Source organism: Pollachius pollachius (genome assembly GCF_949987615.1).
Source record: "Pollachius pollachius genome assembly, chromosome: 2".
Lineage (NCBI taxonomy): Eukaryota > Metazoa > Chordata > Actinopteri > Gadiformes > Gadidae > Pollachius > Pollachius pollachius.
The window spans coordinates 35,461,038-35,481,341 of NC_136935.1; the positions used below are offsets into that span (position 1 = coordinate 35,461,038).

General features: G+C 45.8%; 1 protein-coding gene across 1 annotated transcript in view; it reads right to left on the bottom strand.

The window, feature by feature from the left end:
* LOC307071072 (microtubule-associated serine/threonine-protein kinase 1-like) overlaps window positions 1-12,589 on the bottom strand; it is a 62,831-nt gene extending 50,242 nt beyond the window's left edge. The window contains 2 exon segments of the mRNA XM_079729941.1: window positions 6,562-6,593; window positions 12,283-12,589. Of these exon segments, the coding sequence (XP_079586067.1) occupies window positions 6,562-6,593; window positions 12,283-12,321 (71 nt within the window). The 5' untranslated portion in view covers window positions 12,322-12,589.
* Window positions 12,590-20,304: the final 7,715 nt, after the last annotated feature.

The window sequence follows — 20,304 nt, forward strand, 5'->3', positions numbered from 1 at the left end:
TATAGGGATTTTCCATTACACTCACCCCTTTGAAGATTATAATCATAAAATTAAAAACTGATTCTCAAAGTGTAGTACAGTTAAACTGTAGATCAACCCAAATAGTATATAGTAAGTCATGCTTACTGTACAGATAATTATACTACTTTCGATTTTTAAGGCAGTATAAAATCACTAAAGAATAGCCCTCCCTTCTCTCGGGCATGTTTAGGGGTATCGAAATCAGCACCTCCTCCAGATATAGCAAATGCTAATGATTGCAACCACAGAAGCGCATCCTGCTAGGACTTTAGCTGTCCTTTTCAGTTCCCCATTATGTGAATATGACAGTGACAGCCAGATATAAACACAAGCAGTTATAACACTTTCACCCCTGGTGCAGCGCTGCACTGACGAGGGCACCATACTTTATGACCGTACCAAGGTAGGCTTCCACCAAACTAAAGTCAAAGGTAAAGCCCACTTCCAAAACAGAGAGCTCTATACTGACTTATGCTGTCACACACACACACACACACACACACACACACACACACACACACACACACAAAAACACCATGTTGTAGACATGGAGTATGTTGTCTGAATGACTCGGTTCTTCTGAGTTCAGAAGCATCCCGCTGCCAACCAGCAGTCCTGCAGGGACAGTCAGACTAATCCATACCCCAGGAGATCAGGCCAGCCTGGGATGGGCGACCACGGGGGGCTGGGGACCTGGGGGGCTGGGGGCTGGAGGTGGTGGGGATGGGGGGAGTAATATTATGGAGGGAGAGGAAAGAGGAGAGGAAGAATGGACAGAGGCGGGGGATGGATGCTAGATGCTGGGGACAAGAGAGGAAGGGACAGCGGGAGACAGAGAGAGAGAAAGACAGAGAGACAGGGAGATTTAGAGGGAGAGAGAGAGAGAGAGAGAGAGAGAGAGAGAGAGAGAGAGGGAGAGGAAAAGAGATTAAGAGTGAGAAGATAGAAAGGACGACAGACAGACAGACAGACAGACAGACAGACAGACAGACAGACAGACAGACAGACAGACAGACAGAGAAAGAAAGAGAGAGAGGGGGGGGGGAAGACAGATAAAGACAGATAAATAGGGAGAAATAGTAGAAGGGGAGGAGGAGGACAGGTTAGAGAAAAGCAAAAAAGAGGAAATGCAGACGGAGGGATCTAGAGTACAGAGACATGAAGACAGATAAATCAAGACGAGCAAGTTGGGGAGGACAGAAATAGCAGTGGTCATGAAATAAAGAAAGGATGAGAGGAAATAGAGGACAAGACGGGGCAGCAGACAGGAGTGAAGGCTAATGAGAGGAGGCAGACAGGGAGGCAGTGATAGAGAGCGCGCCAGCCTGGAGGAGGAGAGTACAGAGAGGAGGAGAGAGGAGGAGGAGGAGAGAGGAGGAGCAGAAGGCTCTCGTAGTAACAGAGGGCAGCATGGCCCCAATATTGGCTTCCCACTACAAGAGCCCCCTTGACACCAGAGATAATGGCCTCACCTCATAACGCTAGAACTGACAACACAGCCAACAGTGTGCATGCGTCCGGGTGGATATATATATATATCCACCCGGATATATATATTCACATGTGTGTGTGTGTGTCTGTGTGTGTGTGTCTGTGTGTGTGTGTGTGTGCGTGTCGGAATCTATAACTTCCCAGCAGGACACAATGCCCTTTAGGTCCAACTCACACTCTATTCAATAAACAGTAAAGAGTACAAACACACACACAAACACACACACACACCAGTACAAATACCTAGAGATGGGTCACAGACAGCATATCTACAACAGCATCCTCTCTGGCTAAACGAAAAAAGACAATTATCATTTAATAAAAGGAAGCTTGACAAGAGAATAAAACACAGCCTTTCATTTACCTCTTGGTGCGTCGAAACATGTCGCCGGCAGCCCACTCTGTTAGTGGGAGTTGCACGTGGGAGCAGCTGAGCCCACACTCAGACACACACACACAAACACACACACACACTTAAGCAGACAAGCAGGCAGTCAAAAGGCAGATGCGCTCCACAACAGCATGACAGCTCCCCGCGGCTAGGCTTTTAATGTACACATCCATGGTCTCCTACATCTCCAAGATCCCTGATGACCCGGGCGTTCGAGCTCCAATATGAGCAGGAGAGAGAGAGAGAAAGAGAAAGAAAGGGAAAGAGGCAGAGAAAGAGAAAGGAAGAGAGAGAGAGAAGGGGGGGAGAGAGAGAGGGAGAGACAGAGACAGGGACAGAGACAGAGACAGAAAAGGGCAATGATTATAAAGATTAGGAAATGTCAGCTGCACCGCAGATATGGTAAATTGAGAGGAGATAGACAGAGCACAAGAGAGAGAGAGAGAGAGAGTAAGAGGAGAAGAGAAGGTGAGGAGAGGCGAGAGGGAACAGACTGCCCGGCGTTCCTCTCGCAAAGAGAGAGAGGAGAGTAGAGAGCAGGCTGGCTCTCAAGGGTACCGTGCCAAGGCAGGAAGTGCTGAGCGACAGAGCAGGAGGAGGGGCAAAGAGAGAGAGAGAAAGAGAGAGAGAGAGAGAGAGAGGGGGGGGTAGGGAGAAAGAGAGAGAGTGGTAGAGATGTAGGGAGAGAAAGAGAGGGAGAGAAAGAGAGAGTGTGCGGGAGGTGAGAATGAGGAGTGAAAATGAGAATTGAAAAAAAGTAGGAAGCAAGAGTGAAAAATAGAGAAAGAGAAAGAGAAAGAGAGAGAGAACGAGAGAGAGAGAATGAGAGAGAGAGAGAGAGAGAGAGAGAGAGAGAGAGAGAGCGAGCGAGAGAAACAGGGGGGAAATAAAGTGGGGGGACAAACAGAGGGATGGAGAGGGAGGGAGGGAGGGAGGGAAAGCTAATCTGAGGCGAGGGGATGAGGAGGCGGTGAACTGTGGACTAATGCAAATGTGAATGAGGAGCGAGGGGAAGTGAGAGAGAGGGGACGAGGTGGTCGAGACTGAGGGATGGGGAGAGAGGGAGAATGAGGGAGAAGAGAGAGAGGGGAGACAGATAAAGACAGAGAAAATGAGTTGACAAAGAGACAGAGGTGATAGTTGGTCTGTTGGTGTGTGTGTATGTGTTTTAGTGTGTGTGTGTCGGGGTTTTAATGAGAATTATTGCAAACAGACAGCTGAGTAACCAGAGGGCAGGATGTTGAGGCAAGCAAACATATGAGAGACATGAGAGAGAGAGAGAGAGAGGCTAGTAGTGTCTAACAGGAACTAATGCAGTGCAACTATTTTGAGGAAATTAATTTGCTGTTATAAAAAGAAACACCATCTCCCCCTCTCTCTCACCCCCCTCTATTTCTCTCCCTCTCTCTCTCTCCCTCTCTCTTCCCCTCTCTCTTTCTCTCTCTCTCTCTCCCTCTCTCTCTCTCTATCTCTCTACCATCTATGCCATGTTTCATGAGATCTTGCATTGTTGCCCTAGATATCACACAAGCTGTTTAATGCATTCTTACAAGAAGAGAGCGAGGGAGGGAGAGAGAGGGAGAGAGTGTGTGTGTGTGTGTGTGTGTGTGACCGCTTGTGAGTGAAAACGCTAAACATTCTGAGAGGAGTGCATTAACATGTACTGATGTCTCGTGCGAGTGTGCGTTTGGGTCTCTGTTTTTGTGGTTGTGTGTGTGCCTGTGTGCGCCTGTGTGCGCCTGTGTGTGCCTGTGTGTGCCTGTGTGTGCCTGTGTGCGCCTGTGTGCGGGTGCATACGTGTGTGTGCCTATGTGTGAACATGTCTGTGTGTGGTTGCATGTGTTTTTGGGCAGCTCCCTTCTTGTGTGTGTGTGTGTGTGTGTGTGTGTGTGTGTGTGTGTGTGTGTGCGTGTGTGTGTGCGTGTGTGTGTGCGTGTGTGTGTTTTGGCAGCTCCCCCAATGTGTGTGTGTCTTTGGGCAGCTCCCTCTGTGTTTGTGTGTGTGTGTGTGTTTGGGCAGCACTCCCCCCCCTGTGTGTGTGTGTGTGTGTGTGTGTGTGTGTGTGTGTGTGTGTGTGTGTGTGTGTGTGTGTGTGTGTGTGTGTGCGTGTGTGTGTGTGTGTGAGCAGCAGGGGACATTGAAGCTGAGCCGCTGTGATGGTAGCCGCACAGCGCTGGGGGGAGGGGGGGGGGGGGGGGGAGCTCAATAATGGATGACCTCACTAATGTGGCGGTCCGACCGGATAAAATATACATGGGAGACCTGGGGGGGAGGGAGGGAGGGAGATGGAGTGGAGGGGAGGGTGGGAGGGAGGGAGGGAGGGAGGGTGTGTGTGGTCATATCATTTGCATGCTGGTCTGCCAGGTATACGGACGCAACACCTTGCCTCATTAATTCAACTTTCAAATGTATTTGTGGTACTCTTTCCTCTCCCATGCGTCGAGGAGCGATCCGGACATGCTACTGTAATGATGTCATGATCTGGCCTCTGAAAGGGGTCTTCCTCTGTTGCCGTGACCCCTCCCATGCACACACACACACACACACACACACACACACACACACACACACACACACGTGTCCTGCAGTGACATCTGCTACCATTAGGCACATGTCAAAGGCCATGGGCAATGACAACCGAGAACAATGCATTAGGGCTTATAGGAACACACGCACGCACACACACACATATACAAGTACAAAGAACACACGCAATTCAAAACCACCACTATCGTGACCGTGTGGGCTGGAATACCTGTTTGTCTGATGAAAGAAAAAACAGCTTGATTTATTTCCCGTCTGTTCATGCAATACAGAAGCCAGCTAGCAAACATGAATTTGCCTCTTGGCTTCTGTAATCTTGCACGTGTCAACAGTTATTCCCCTGACAATTGATCCAACTCAGTAATCTCAATTGTGTAGTTTTTTTGATCAACGCTTTCTTTTTGTGCAAAATAAATCACAAGTTGAGGGCAAAAGAAAATGCTTGATTAAAAAACCTGAACATGACTTTGTAAAAGGTCATGGTTCGCATTTTTGCTTGTCCAGCCTTGTGCATCCATTCCAATGCTTTTGTGAGGAAATGAATTCCCTTTTTATTTGTGCTGTAAATTATACGGTTGTATTTCATAAGGACCTCAACATCAGCTATGAGAAGATGTTTGGCCATGCGACAGAGAGGGGGCGCTAGAGAGTTAAACAGAGCCACACATCCAAGGGGGGAAGCGCCTTACATTACAAGCTGATGACTCACCTTCAAGGCTTTGTTGGTCTTTTACTTCTCGATCGCACATTTCAATGGACCAATTGTGTGTTTAAATTGAACAACAGCTCCATCTTCCTGTGTGTTCCCTCTCACGCTTTCTGGTATTTTCCTACTGGGGTCATGTGTGGTTTATTTCTTGTCAGTTTGAGGGTTTGGGCTTAGATGTTAATCGATAGATTCTAATGTAGATCTGAGTGTGCGGTGCACTTTGACCCCGACCTGATTACACCTGCCTAGGTTTTCAGCACCATGGACAGCGACACACACGCACACAAACCAAAACACAGATCCTGTCACACAGACCCACGTAGACGTTACACAGTAAAAAATAAGCGGTCAATCACCTATCCAGATGGTGAGCAGTTTGAGGTTGGTTTGAGTGCAAATTCAGTTGACATGGTATTTACATACTGCGTTTGTCATACTATAAAATATCACACACAGCTATGTGTGCAAATTGATCATTCAAAACAGTGGTGCTGTTGTCTGAAAATGTAAATAAATATTGTAATATAATATAAATATAATAATATAAAAATCTCTTCATCATCTGCCTCTTTAATAAAGATAAAGGTTAACCACAAGCAAGGATCAGAGACGTTTCAATGACGCTGTTGTTCTGAATTGGAGAAATAAAAGTCACTGTCATGCATGCACGCACACATACTTAGTACTGCCATTGTTAATCAGTCACATCTAAGCAGTACATGTGGCACTTTACTCCCTTCCTGAAGCACGGCCTATCAGTCTCTTTCACTCGTTCTGTCTCTCTTGCAGTGTCACACTTCTCTCTACCACTTTGTGTCTCTCTCCCTCTCTCTCAGTATGCTTCTCCCACACTACTCTATCCCTCCTTCCCTTACCCTTACTCATCTTATCCTCCCGCTCTCCGTCTCTTCTCCTCTTATTTCCTTCTCTCCTTCCCTTCCAGTCCATTTCCTTGTTCTATACATCTGTCTCTTACCCCTCTGTCTCCTAGATCTCTCTCTACGGCCCTGTCTCTCTCTCTCTCTCTCTTTTGCTCTCTCTATCTATCTCTCACACACAAACACACACACACACCACTCTCTCTCTCCCCCCCCTCTCTCTCTCTCTTGCTCTCTCTATCTATCTCTCACACACAAACACACACACACCACTCTCTTTCTCTCCCCCTCTCTCTCTCTCTCTCTCTCTCTCTCTCTCTCCTTAAGGCCGTGGCTCACTGGTGCAACAGATTGTGTCTACAGAGGCCAGGCACAGCTCACACAACAACATGGCTCAGAACACTGCAAACCAAACACAGCTAGAAACACTGTGGTCTGGAACATCTCAGGTTTTCTCGCCATGAAATCATGATTTTAACGCAGCAGTACAATCAAACTATTTGCATATGTGACAAGAGTGGACCCACCTGGTACTTTTCCGAGGCAGTGGAAGGTCCTTCTGTAAATTCAAAAGAAAGCAGAAAATACGAAGGAATGAATAAACTGATTTGATGCAATGAAAACCATTGGAAAACATTCTGGTTTCTTTACTTAACAGAGGAAGGTTTAATACTTCAACATAACCACCCTGCGGAGAGTGTTCAATGATGTGGTGTTAGTGTGACTTATGTAATTCAGCCTCTTGCCAGTATATTTGTAGGTGTTTACTGCTCCTGATTATCATGTTATTTTTGCTCAATGACGACGGCACCAGAGAACCTGCTCAATTACACAGTGCCACAAGAACGACGATACAATTAACCTACAAACATATGTCGACGCTATTCAATCTAAAACGGTCTGCTACATTGAACAGATAATAAACATGACTTGTATACCTTTAGAGCCAAAATATGTGCATGCTACATTAGATATAACATAAGTGATTGCAACATTGGATACTTGGGTAACATATTACAAATAGAGGACAAGGAAGATACTGACTAGATATTATCAGTCGCTTCAGAAAGTTCCAGGTCATTTGGTATTACTCACAATGTTTCAGCTTTTTTATGTTTTGTCTTTTGACTGACATCCCTAAGATTAATGATAACCGCTAAAGTGACCGAAAGGACACAAGCATTGATCCAGCATAACACACTCTCTTGCTGGCAAAGAATAACCACATCGAGGCATCTTAACGTGTTAAGTTAATTTCAAAATGCAGAAAGTCCTCAGAGCGAGAGAAAGCTCAATGGGGCCATGGGACGGACATGGCAAACGTTAAAACAAAAGCCGTTTTTTAAAAATGGCTGCCGCCGTGTACATGGCATGGAGACTGAGCGGCGAGGGCGGTGATTCGATTAGAATCCCTCGGGTCGGATCTCAACCACAATTACCCTCCTTGTTGCCCATCCATTGGCAATTTGGTTCCACTTTACACCGATCCCGGGTTAGATCGGGTTACTGTTCGTGGCTAAAGTCTGCGCTCTCTTATCAAGTTATATCATCTCACAGATGGGCCGACATTTGTTTTTATTCTGATCAAGGCGGTTCTGGTGTATGTGAAGGGGGCTGAGGGGGGGCTGTTACAGTCTGGGTGCACTTTCTGGCATCCATCCAGGAGTTAACAGCCACGCTGGGATGAAAAGTCAGACAACAAACACAAAAGGTGCCAGGATAGTACGGTCAACACAGAATGAAATTGGGTTTTATTTTCCAGAGAGGGATTTCCTTCCCTCCGGTGGGCACACAGCAGTCATAAATTTCTCACTCTCTCTGTCTGGCTGTTTCTTTAATCTCTTTCTCTAGCGTCGTGTTTCCTCCTTCAATGTCCCTGGAGATGTAAACAACACACCCCTCACATACCAAAGACTGGCGTTCAGAGCTCTCGTCTCCACGCAAGCCTCCAGCTACAGACTCAACACAATTCCTTAGAAATGAGTCAGTATGTCATTTTTTTATTGCCGCTTTCTGTGATTTGTAAGCTCACTGTGTCCTCAATTGGAGATAGACTGAGGTCTAAATGAGGGTGTGGTATTCTGAGTCGCCTCTTTTTGCTGGTAAATAAATATTTATTTGAGTATTCACTCACATGTTTTCATTTATATCCTTCCTCTGTGAGGACATGCCCTTTTTTTTAATATAAAAATGTAAATCTCTGCAGCAGGTATTGGGACCATTGGCATTTAAAATAAACAACGCCTAGCCTTAACATACATTTTGTAAAGTTCCTTTTTATACAAGCTTATGAGCCGTAGCATTTGTCCGCGCACACACGATCGGTGCAGGGCACGTGTCCTCACCGGTGTCCGTGGAAACGTGTTCAAAGGAAGTCGTAAAACAGGAGCAACAGAGTGCAGCAGCCGGGCTTAAGGGTGGACCGCTTTTCTCAATGGGATGACATCATCCACCAGTGGAGCAGCTAATGAGTTACATCACTGCAAGGAAGTGACCTCAGCCAGAAGGACCCTGTAGAGAGCCCTCATGGCATGCGTGTGCGCGTGTGGGTCAACGTATTTGTGTAAGTGTACATACCCACGTGTGTGTGTGTGTGCGTGTGTGTGTGTGTGTGTGTGTGTGTGTGTGTGTGTGTGTGTGTGTGTGTGTGTGTGTGTGTGTGTGTGTGTGTGTGTGTGTAGATATAGCCGTTAGGGTAGGCTAATGGATAGAGGCTGAAACACCTGTTCTCTGGCTGGCCCTGTCTTGTGTTCTGTCCGTGGGATTGCCATGGATGAGCTAGTCACTCTACAATGTCGCTATGAGTTGTCCCTTGTAGTCATGTGCCCTGTGACCATGACAACCACTAGAACATGATAGCTGGGCAAACTGAGAGGACCCTATATAAATAAAGACAGAAAGAAAAACAATGAAAAGCTAAACGCATTATTAATGAAGCTGTATTAATAATGGTATTTTATTTTATTTTGTTTATGATTCTTCTTCATATACCATGTGTGATTTGTACATTATTACAACTTTTTTTCTGATTTGCCATTTTGTATACTTTTGTTTAGTCATTCCTACCCAGGATTAATGAAGGATTGGGAAAACAAATATTCTGCATGTTGCAAAACCACAGACAAGCCATGTGCTGAAAAACAACGTCACAGCACCAGGTCCACATAATGTGACGGTTTTCCAATTGGCAACATCCCCACCGAAATACCAATAGCTTTCTGCCAGCCTTGTCCTTTGAGCTTAATGGTTGACCAGCTGTTTAACCAGGGACCTGGAATCATGGCTCTGCAGCAGCTGATACTGAGAGTATTCATTTATGTCTAGAGAGCCAAGACATGAATCGGCTTCACCCGTTCACCTTTGAGTTCATGTCTGAAGTTGAATCAGAACAAACAAGGGATCAAAGGAATGTAACACTTTGATCTGGACATAAAATCCCAGCCAGGGATTTCATTTTCTAACCTGTTTCCGTGGCAATCTCCATTCTTGGAGCCTCCTCAGGTACGACCGTCACTCAGCTGCAACAAGCTGCACTCACATTCCCCTTCGGTTCATAGACACTATACGACATACCTTTAGCTTACTTGGATTAAATACATTGCTTGGATTTCTGGAAGTATAATTATCATCAGTGGACTATTATGAGCGAGCAGAGGCAGCTGGTATGGCAGTGAGTGGCATGACTTGGCTAAGTGAGCTGCCTCTTCTAGAGACTCCACACTCTTATCTCTGCTGCTTAGAGCATTCAAGATGGGCCCTGCGCCCAGTACTAAATATTGGACCAAATTACAGAGAGAGAGAGAGAGCGAGAGAGAGAGTGAGAGAGAGAGAGAGAGAGAGTGAAAGAGAGCGAGAGAGAAGACCGAAAGGGACAAAGAGACAGAGAAGACAGAAAGGGAGAAAGAGAAAGAGGGGGAGAGAGGAGAGGGTCTGTGTGTGTGGAGAGAATCATAGGTGTACTATCTAAGCACATTTGTTGATTGATATGGATCTCTACACAGCTACCTGTCAGGGAGAGGAAAGGTACGTCAATAAGTAAACTAAGACTGATTAACTAACCATTTGGAGAAAAAGAGATTATTCAAATGCAAACTGATGACAATGATTGACCATGATTAAATATTCATAATTGGTCAGTCAATGAGCAATTTTAAAGTTTTCAGCTATTCAGTTATCAAATTAAATGTATTACACCAACTGGATACAGAAGGCAAAAATTGCCATATTTGTATTTACTTAACACCCTATATTTTAGCTTCAATTGATATAAGTCCCGCCAGTCAGGGTTATCTGGATAAGGTTGAGCAAATAATAGGTCAATGCTCAGATTTCATATATTGTCATTTGATTTTTAAAAGTAGTTTGTTGTCTCCTGGGATGTTGCTGAAACAAACAAATTGTAATACTAATAGTAGCATTAGACCAATATAAGAAATGGTTCTCAATTGATCCTATCCTATACTTCCTTCCTGAAGCTTTTTGTTTATTTCATTTCTGCTGTAAATGGATACCCTTACATATAGGTCTGATAATACGTTTTACTGCATTACCACTGGTGGCCACCAAACCAGTACACTGGGACGGCTCCCTGCTCCCTGCTCCCTTGCCTGGTTGTACGAGCCATGGTAAATGACAGGCAGACAGTGACAACACCACCTGCCCAGAGGAACTAGATGACTAAGCACTGAGGGGAGCCGTTCAATGAACATCATGTCAGTCAATCATGTGTGGTACCCAAGGACTTTTCTTACGGCTTACATGAAAGCCTCACAAGACACCCAACCACTGTGACAGCGGTGTGCTCGTTAAAGCTTCAAAGTTATGGCTTTGGCTTGCTAGTGGTAGGCTTTCTGGTTATGGATCGAAAATAATAGCTTGTTTTTCATGGTTAGCTGGTATAGCCTTTCTTTTTATGTTTAGCTCTGTTAGCTAGTAACGGCTTGCTAGTTATTTGTAGCTTATAACAACTTGCTAGTTATGGTAGGCTCGTTATGGCTTGCTATTTATGATTAGCTTGTAACATTATTAGTTATGGTTAGCTAGTAACAGTTTGCTAATCATGGTTAGCTCATAACAACTTGCTAGTTATAGTAGACTGCTGTCAGCTTAATAGTCATAATCGATTGCTAGTTATAGTCAGGAAGTAATGGCTTGCTAGTTATGGTTAGGTAATAGTGGCTTGCTAGTTATGATCAACTAACAGCTTGCTAGTTATGGATAGCTTGTCATGAATTGCAAGTTATGGTTAGGTTATAGCGACTTGCTAGTTATGGTTAGCTAGTGAATGACTCGCTAGTCATTCAAAGCTAGTATTGTGTGGTAGTTATGGTTAGCTACTTAAAGACTGCTATTTATGGTTAGCTTGCTAGTGGCAATTGTTAAATATACAAAGGTTAATGCAAGTGTTTTATAATTAATATCTCCATCCCTCTCCTCTGTCTTCAATGTTCTGGATGATGAAAGTGGGACAGAGTGGTGAAGGGAAATGAGCATATTCTAACAGCCACTTGGGTCTACCATTAAGTAGCCAGCTGCTGCCCCCACCCTAGTCACTGGTGGGGCTGTTAGTGGTCCGACTCTCTTACAAGGGCCAAGGCCAGGGAAGCTATGCCAATATAAGACCTGCTAATGGGCCACATCCTCATAATCCCCTAGCTCTGATATGCTTATCGACCCTCCACGATTGATATGTAGAGTGCTGTGTTCATTTCTAGGCAGGGCTGCTGGATGTACGTTTACACATCAGCATCAGCGGGTTGCAAATGCATCCATGACCACCTGTCCCTGCCAACACATCGACAAACATTCACTGGTGCACTTTGCTCCAAAGCATCAAGCATCTCTTTTCACTCACAAGTGAAATCTTTGCGGGTAGATGTTCAAGGGTAGGTGCTACCTTGGAAAATCAATCTTTGTCCAGGCACAAAGTAATCATGTAGAATCTTCAAGATATTTATGAGACAAATTGTGTTTCCCAACTTTTTACCTCTGTAGAAAGGAATAGACAACCTTTACTAAATACATGTATACAAGTTGCTTTTAGTTTAATCTATGTAGGGCATTCTCATCTTTCTTGACCTTTCAAATTAGTTCCCAACTAACATTTTCAAATTCAGTTTGCCTCTTTTCATGTGAAACAGGCCACACCACAACTGCAGAGAGATCACGTCCATTTTGGCAATGCTAAATCGGTGGATTTACAGCATATAGTCTAATTGAGTTCATGCATCATTATGTTGTCACCCCACCTGTAGCCTCCGTCTTCGAATGATCCCGGAGTCGTCCATGGCGGAAACCCAGGACTCATGTAGGTCGGGTCTTGCCACCAATGCAGTCACGCAGGCCGGGGAACTTTGGGGCCGGATGACCAGAAGAGGAACTAGTGGGTTAAGAACTAGCCTAGTTATCTTATTGTTTTCAAAATGGTTAGTGCACGATACTCCGTGACTCTGGGGCCACTATACAGTTAAGAGTACAGTTGTGAGGAAACCACACTACAGCAGGCAACAATCTACTACCTCTACTACCACTACTACCACTACCCTGAGCTGCTGAATAAGCGCGAGCCAGGGGTGGATATCCGTGCGCACGGTGCGCTCTGCAGGCCTACACACGTTGTGAGTGTGATCGCAAAAAACAACCCCGGTCTTCATCTGTAAATCCAGCGGCTATGTTTATTGACAGCCTCTTCTCCTCCACTCCGGTACGACGTGTTCGCTTTGATTCATCGCAGTGTTGCCGACTAACAGCCCGAATAAATGTCAGCACAAAAAAAAACAACGTGTCGCTTCAAGGTAGGTCCGTTTATCCAACCGAGTCCATCGTACTACTACTACTACAACACCATCCACTGCGTTGGTCGAAGAGGTCCAAGTGTATACACCACACAGCCTGGTGTTTTACACCGTTATCCTCGGGCTACAAAGGAATGGACAGCGCGGACAGTCTGTTCCCACGGTGTAAATAGTACAGGCTTACACTGTACTGACAATCACCCCAGACACTTACAACTAATAATAATCACCACAACCATGAAGTGTGGGCGATTCTTAGAGATGATCCGTGCGTGGAAAATAAGAGCGATCGATGGGAATCCGGGCGGTGTTGTTATGTGCTGATGGCGGGAGAAGGGGCGCTTCTCTGGACGTCCATATGATCACAGCCACGTAGAACCACTTACTAAACACACGTTGTCACACACGGCTCGGCGTCGTCAGGGATAGTGTTCTCCTGTTCGTATCGAAGAAGTGTGAGCGTACAGCGTATGATCTCCATGTGATCGTAGATCGGGGTAAGGTGTAGTGTTGTGTAGGCTGGGTCTCTGCTGTGTAAGGACGTTACATAGGCTCCTCCACTACTTCCCCTCATCCTATCTCTACCACCCACTTCCTACTGAACACCTCCTCACACAAACCGAGCCTATCAGCCTCTCCCACTTCACCTCAACTTTGATTTCCGTTTGCATGAGGACGGGTGATGTTTACATTTGTGGTTGAAAGCAATTCGATCGTTAAGAGGAAACTAAAAAACCTGTGAAGGTTTAGGTTGACACGTGATTCAATATTCACACCTTGCCAAGCAGCCCTTCACACCCGCCCCCTGCTAAAGTTTCAAGTTAATGCCTGAACTCACATGGAAAAACAAATTTCCATAAATTTGAATTTCGAGGAAATCAATGATCAAGGCTGGTGACAGATTAAGCTTCTTTGCAACTAAACCCTCTTTCCTTTGGCTCTATGCAACGAAAACGTTTTTAAAACGTTTGACCCTTTCGTTTTCATTCAACGTGATCCCTGATCTAAAGGTTGTGTTTCTTCCTTCTGGCGGACAGAAGGGGGACGGGGAGGGCGGATGTATCTGACAGTGTTAACTTAACACCCCTGGTTAAAACGCAGGAACTGTTATGACAACAAAACGGGAGGCGCCATCGACACGGTGGGCCATGTGAGAGAGATTATGCGGGAGTAGAATGGAGCCGGGGGTAAAGTCACTTGGTCGGGCAAGCGGGGATTTTTTTATTAAAAGAAGAGGTTAGGGTTAGGGTTACCGAGCTGGGCAACTTTAGGGTATCAAAAATATGCATGGCCCATGAACATGCACTTTGGAAATATGAAGTTAATTTGGGCTATTGTTGCCTTTAAGATAGAGCAGATGCAAAAACTGATCTGAACATGACGATGAATAGCTTTACACATAATTAAGATTAATGTTAATCCAATCGAATTATTTCCAGGAGCAGTAAATGTTAGAGTGTGCCAATTGAACAGAATCAGCAACCTCTCTTTCCTGAGCTTGAAATCCTTCATATTCCATTATGAGTTAAACCTAATCAAAGCTCACCATCTCTAGTGGAAGGCCGATTATCGCAGTTGCTGGTCCTGATTGGCTGGCAGTTCAATCCCCGCAGTCCTCCCCCTCAGCGTCGCTATCTGTCACTCAAACATTCACACTCTCCCACAGCTTTCTTTCCCACTCATCTGTATATTCAAAGAGATCTCCCCCTTTTCAACAAAAAGCATGTCAATCAATGGTGATGAATTGAAACAAAACGTACCAACAGAAGCATTTCTGTATGGTGCTCTTCTTCACTGTGCTAACATGCATGTACCCCGCCTAACATGCACGTACCCTGCAGTGTGTACCCTCACATGCATGTACCCTGTGTTCCCAAACACACATGTACCCTGTGTACCCTAACATACATGTACCCTGTGTACCCTTACATGCATGTACCCTGTGTACCCTAAAACACATGTACCCTGTGTACTCTAAAACACATGTACCCTGTGTACCCTTACATGCATGTACCCTGTGTACCCTAAACACATGTACCCTGTGTACCCAAACACACATGTACCCTGTGTACCCTAAAACACATGTACCCTGTGTACCCTAAAACACATGTACCCTGTGTACCCTAACATACATGTACCCTGGGTACCCTGACATGCATGTACCCTGTATACAACATCATACATGTACCCTGTGTACCCGAACAGGGATGTAATCTGTGTACCCTAACATACATGTACCCTGTGTACCCTAACATACATGTACCCTGTGTACTCCAACATACATGTACCCTGTGTATCCTAACATACATGTACCCTGGGTACCCTGACATGCATGTACCCCGTATACAACATCATACATGTACCCTGTGTACCCGAACAGGGATGTACCCTGTGTACCCTAACATGCATGTGACCCGTAGTGTGTACCTTGACATGCATGTACCCTGTATACGCTAACACGCATGTACTCTGTGTACCCTAGCATGCATGTGCCATGTCGTGTGTCCCCTGAGATACATGGACCCTGGGTACCCTGACATACATGTTCCCTGGGTACCCTGACATGCATGTACCCTGTGCACTCCAACAGCGTGTGCACCCTGATATGTTTTTGGTAAGCAGACTGTGAAAGGCCTGGTGTTTTATAAGGCAGGCCTATTCACAGTCAGTGTGCCAGACTCTAAAACGCGTTACCCGCCTAATTAATAGTAAATAATTAATGGAGGAACATGAATTTTACATATTTTTGTTCTTCTGGGACTAGGGCACTGGTTGGAATTAGGAGGGGGTGCAACAACTCAGAGAACGACTTGTATGTCCTCCCAAAAACAAGCACATGCACTCACACACACGCACCTTACACACATACACACACACACACACACACACACACACACACACACACAAATATGCACACCAACAAGCCCGCACATGCTCAACTGACACCTTGGGCTGCACTTGTCTGGGTGGCAGCGTGAGGGGAGTAGGGAGTGTGTTTGGCTATCTCACAAACCGTGGTTGGGACCTGATCATCTTCCAAAAGAGATCAGTACAGCTGGTGACAGTAAAACCACATTTGCTAAGAAAACACCATGAATGAGACCCCATTAAATGTGTTCCCCCTGGAGTGGCTGTGTTTCATTCCACCTCATGAATATTAATAACCCTCCCTCCCCATTAGGACACCTTGTTGCCCCCAGCGTAAGGCACCAGGAATGATGTCACCCCCTTAGAAAGGGATTCAGCCCTGAAGGGGAAATGAGAGGGCTCAGCTATCACTGGCCAGCAGGCGGGCAGGCAGGCGGGCAGGCCTGAACCCTGGCTCGACTGTATGAATACTGCTGCTGCTCCTGCTGCCAGGGGAATGCCATTCTCTCATTTCCCAACGAGCTGGCGAGTCTTTGTCTCATCTAAGCCACGCCACCACCCTGTATGTCTCCCCCCGGGGTGCTACTGACTGAATACATCAACCTCACTGTGTGTGTGTGTGTATGTGTGTGTGTGTGTGTGTGTCTTTGTGTGTGTGTCTGTGTGTGTGCATATGCGGAAAGATCCCTGGTGTGTGCGTGTGTGTTTGTGTGGGGAGAATAGGTATTACGACCAATGCAATAATTTATGGCATGACTCAAATTGCTTCTTTTTTTTTTCAAAGAAAGGACTAGATTACTTTTGTTTTTGATTAATAGGTTAACACTGTGACTGTGTGTGTGTGTGTGGGGGGGGGGGGACTGTGTGTGTGTGTGTGTGTGTATCTCTAAAGTTAAACCCACTATGGTTTCATCTCTGTGGCGTGATCCTATTGTTTTCATAATCCTCCATACCATTACAGGACACCTCTGCTCATCTTACATACAGACACGCACACACGCACACACACACACACACACACACACGCATACTTCGCTCAGCTCACTGCCATTCTGGGAGGAAGAAATGGAAATTGACCAGTAGTGTGTATATTTTGACATATCACTTGAGACTAGATAGATTCAAGTTGTTCATTTCCCTCTCTCTCTCTCTCTCTCTCTCTCTCTCTCTCTCTCTCTCTCTCTCTCTCTCTCTTTTCAACTTCCAACAACTGATATTACTCTTTGTATTCTGCGCTGCCAGTGTGCCTAGTTGCTGGAAACAGGTGCACACACACACACACACACACACACACACAGACACACACACACACACACACACACACACAACCCAACACACACGAAAGCTTCCATCTTACTGGAGCTCTGTGGTGGGGGAAGTGGGTCACAGACAACAGCAGGGCTAAAAGCCTGCTCTGAGAAGAGAAAGAGAGAGTCCTCTAAATAAAACACCAGGCAAAACTCACTCTCTGGGGGGAGCCCCATGAGAAACCCACACGGACGCACGCACACACACACACACACATACACACACACACACACACACACACACACACACACACACACACACACACACACACACCAATACCAATCTGCCCCGGACGGGAGTTGATGCGTGTTCAAATGCTGGATGGCTTTCTGTTTCCTCTGCCTCAGTTTAATGCAAATAGGGACAGCCGGCTTCTTCCTGCATTCAGTGTTTCACAGTGGCGTCCTGCCCTGAATTTATTACATTTATACGGTTACATCAATGCATCGGGGAGCTGTCTGCCAACAAAGTCATGAGAAGAAACTAGGATACGAGCCACTGTTGGAGTTGTCCGTTCCGCTGTTTATGCTGCCATCAGCCACATTGTACTTTTGGTAGTACTTTTGGTGCCAGATCAGTGTCTGTGCTGTCCAAGTTGTATTGACTCGTATACTCAGTGACTTGCAGAATAGTTTAAACTTTAAACACATCGCTTTCCTTTCATGGTCCCCTTATTGTCTTTAGGTTATCTGTGTGGAGCCAACATGTTGGGAGCCAACATGTTGGGATACATGCATGTTAGGGTACACAGGGTACATGCATGTTAGGGTACACAGGGTACATTCATGTTAGGATACACAGAATACATGCATGTTTGGGTACATGCATATCGCGTGTAATCACAAACTTCTTATTTTAAATAGGCTAATGAAAAGCAACAGTCAACGACCCAGATTTACCCAACGCTCAATGTTGGGAAATGTGGACACCGTGTGGCAGAAAGTTGTAATTACAATGTTGGATCTCGAGGGATAATTTCAACAGGCTAATCGTCGCACCTGGCTAGGTATATATATACACACATGGAGACATAATAAGAACGCATATCACAAGCTTCCGATTAATTGGCTCAACTAGAAATACCAAGGATTTCACACGGCACAAACTTATACGTTACATTTTCATATTATACACTGTAGCCAAGCCTGAGGCATTGAAATGTGCATTTGATGCTCTCGACCAGACGATGCAGAAAACCACAGGAAATAAAAACGGGTATTGTTTTTTATATGTTATCGCAAACGGGATAACCGTCGTGTTACTGTCGAGTGTTTCAGACCGAACGCCAGACTTCTGTCTGGCTGATGACCGAGACAAGGGGATCATTACCGGGCTCCAGGGTCATGGAACACGTCGTTTCGGGACACGATCCTATTCATTTCCCGGCATTCTCTAGCACTCTTATCGAGTTGGATCGTCATCTAATCCTAATTAATGATTCGCTCCCAATTTTCTGTTTCAGAGGAGGATCAGAGTAGGAACGCGGAATCCTATTAACGCGAAGGCGAGAGAGAAAGTGTGGCATGTGCTGGGCATTAACCACTCGAATAAGGAGGGGCCCGTTGAACAGCTACTACTGGAGGCGCGTGCTGCTGTCCGCGCCGCTGCGCTCCCCGTGGTGCTGAAACCAATGTCACGTGGATTCATGATCGAATCCCGGCCGGTCGTGTGATTGTTTGATTCATCATTCTTTTAATAAGCCCGCGATTCGTAAATCATTCGGGTAAGTGTAAACGATGACGCTGTTAAACAGTCCTACACAACACATCCCCACCCACATGTTTGAAAGCAGTTGAGAGACATTTTGAAAAACAATGAGATTAAAATATGCAATCAACTCTTTTCTTCATAATTTCATATATTCAAAAAACCTTATAGAAGCGTATCATATTAAAAGGCCAACCGAGACATTGCTAAGAATAACAGATACATTAACAATATTTGAACACTTTTCATTTTGAAACAAGAACATGCCAACAGGAGAAAGAGGGCCAGAACCAGATGTCACTTATTTGGAATATTTGTAAACAAGAAAAACAAAGATTCAAATGGGACAAACATTGAATAGAAAGTTATATCATAACGCAGTGCTTCCTTGTTAAATGTAAACATCACTCAAGTGTAATCAACAAGATAATCGAGCCACCAGCTGCCATGTTGACATCATGACGTCAACTTCAGACACTGTTTTCCAGCCAAGGATAAGCAGACGTTATCCAGTTACAGAATTAACCAGGGAACTCTGACTGGAGAAGATCCCGTCTTAGCCCTGCCCTGGCCATCCGACTCACAATACTGACGCTGTGGCAGATGGGGCCGTTTGGCTGGATCTGACCCTAAGCCTGGACGGAGGTTATATAAAGGAGCAGGGGAGAGGGAAGGTAAAGCTGAAACGCGGCCGGACAGAACACATCTAGCAGCGACGCTCAGGTGGGAGAGAAGAACAACATCAATCCAGCCGAGAACCCCGTTTATATACTCAAGCGCGCCAGCCCGGCGGGTGAACTTCATAACCGGAACACCTCTGGACCGAGACATCCAGGGACTCCGGAACACACGGTCACCATGGCAACGGCGAGAGAGTCCGTGAGCGGCGCGCAGTCCGACAGAGACCCTGCCCCCAGAAGGCCGCCCCCGAGAGTGAACCAGCGAGGCGCCTCCTCTAGCTTCGTGGGCAGCTCCATCCTCATCCTCTCGTCCTTCGCCGTGTCCACGCTGGCCATGAACTTCGGTAAAAAGATCCAGGAGTCCCGGAAAAAGTCCCGAACCATCACGTACGCCCAAACGGAGGGCTCAGTTGGAGGTTAGCGCCCGCGGCCTGCTGGTCTTTATTTGAACAACAATGGCTTTTTCTGATACGGATGCTCTTAAAAACATGATTTTTTAATGATGCATTTTATTAGGCCTTTCCTGCGGCCGCAGGCATCTTCTACTTGCAGTTATCACACAGAGTGTGGTCCCATCTTAACCCTTCCACGCTCTTGGTATTAGTGTGTTAGCAGAGGACGCCTCACGAGACAGACGTGGAATGCTGTTATCCCATGTGGGATTGGATGGCAGGTTGCCATGTCGACAACAGGTTCCAAGAGCGGCGCACGAGCTTGAGGAAGAATGAGAGGGACGTCTCCCACAATGCAACGTCAAATGTGCTTTTGTTAGATAACGAAGATAACTGCAGTCCGACGGGCGAGTTTGTAGGGACGGGATTGAAAAGCGGTGTTGCCGTTTAGGGGTTACCGAAGAGCGGGACCTTCTTCAACGACTCATAATTTTCCCCTTTTGAACCAAGATAGAAAGATG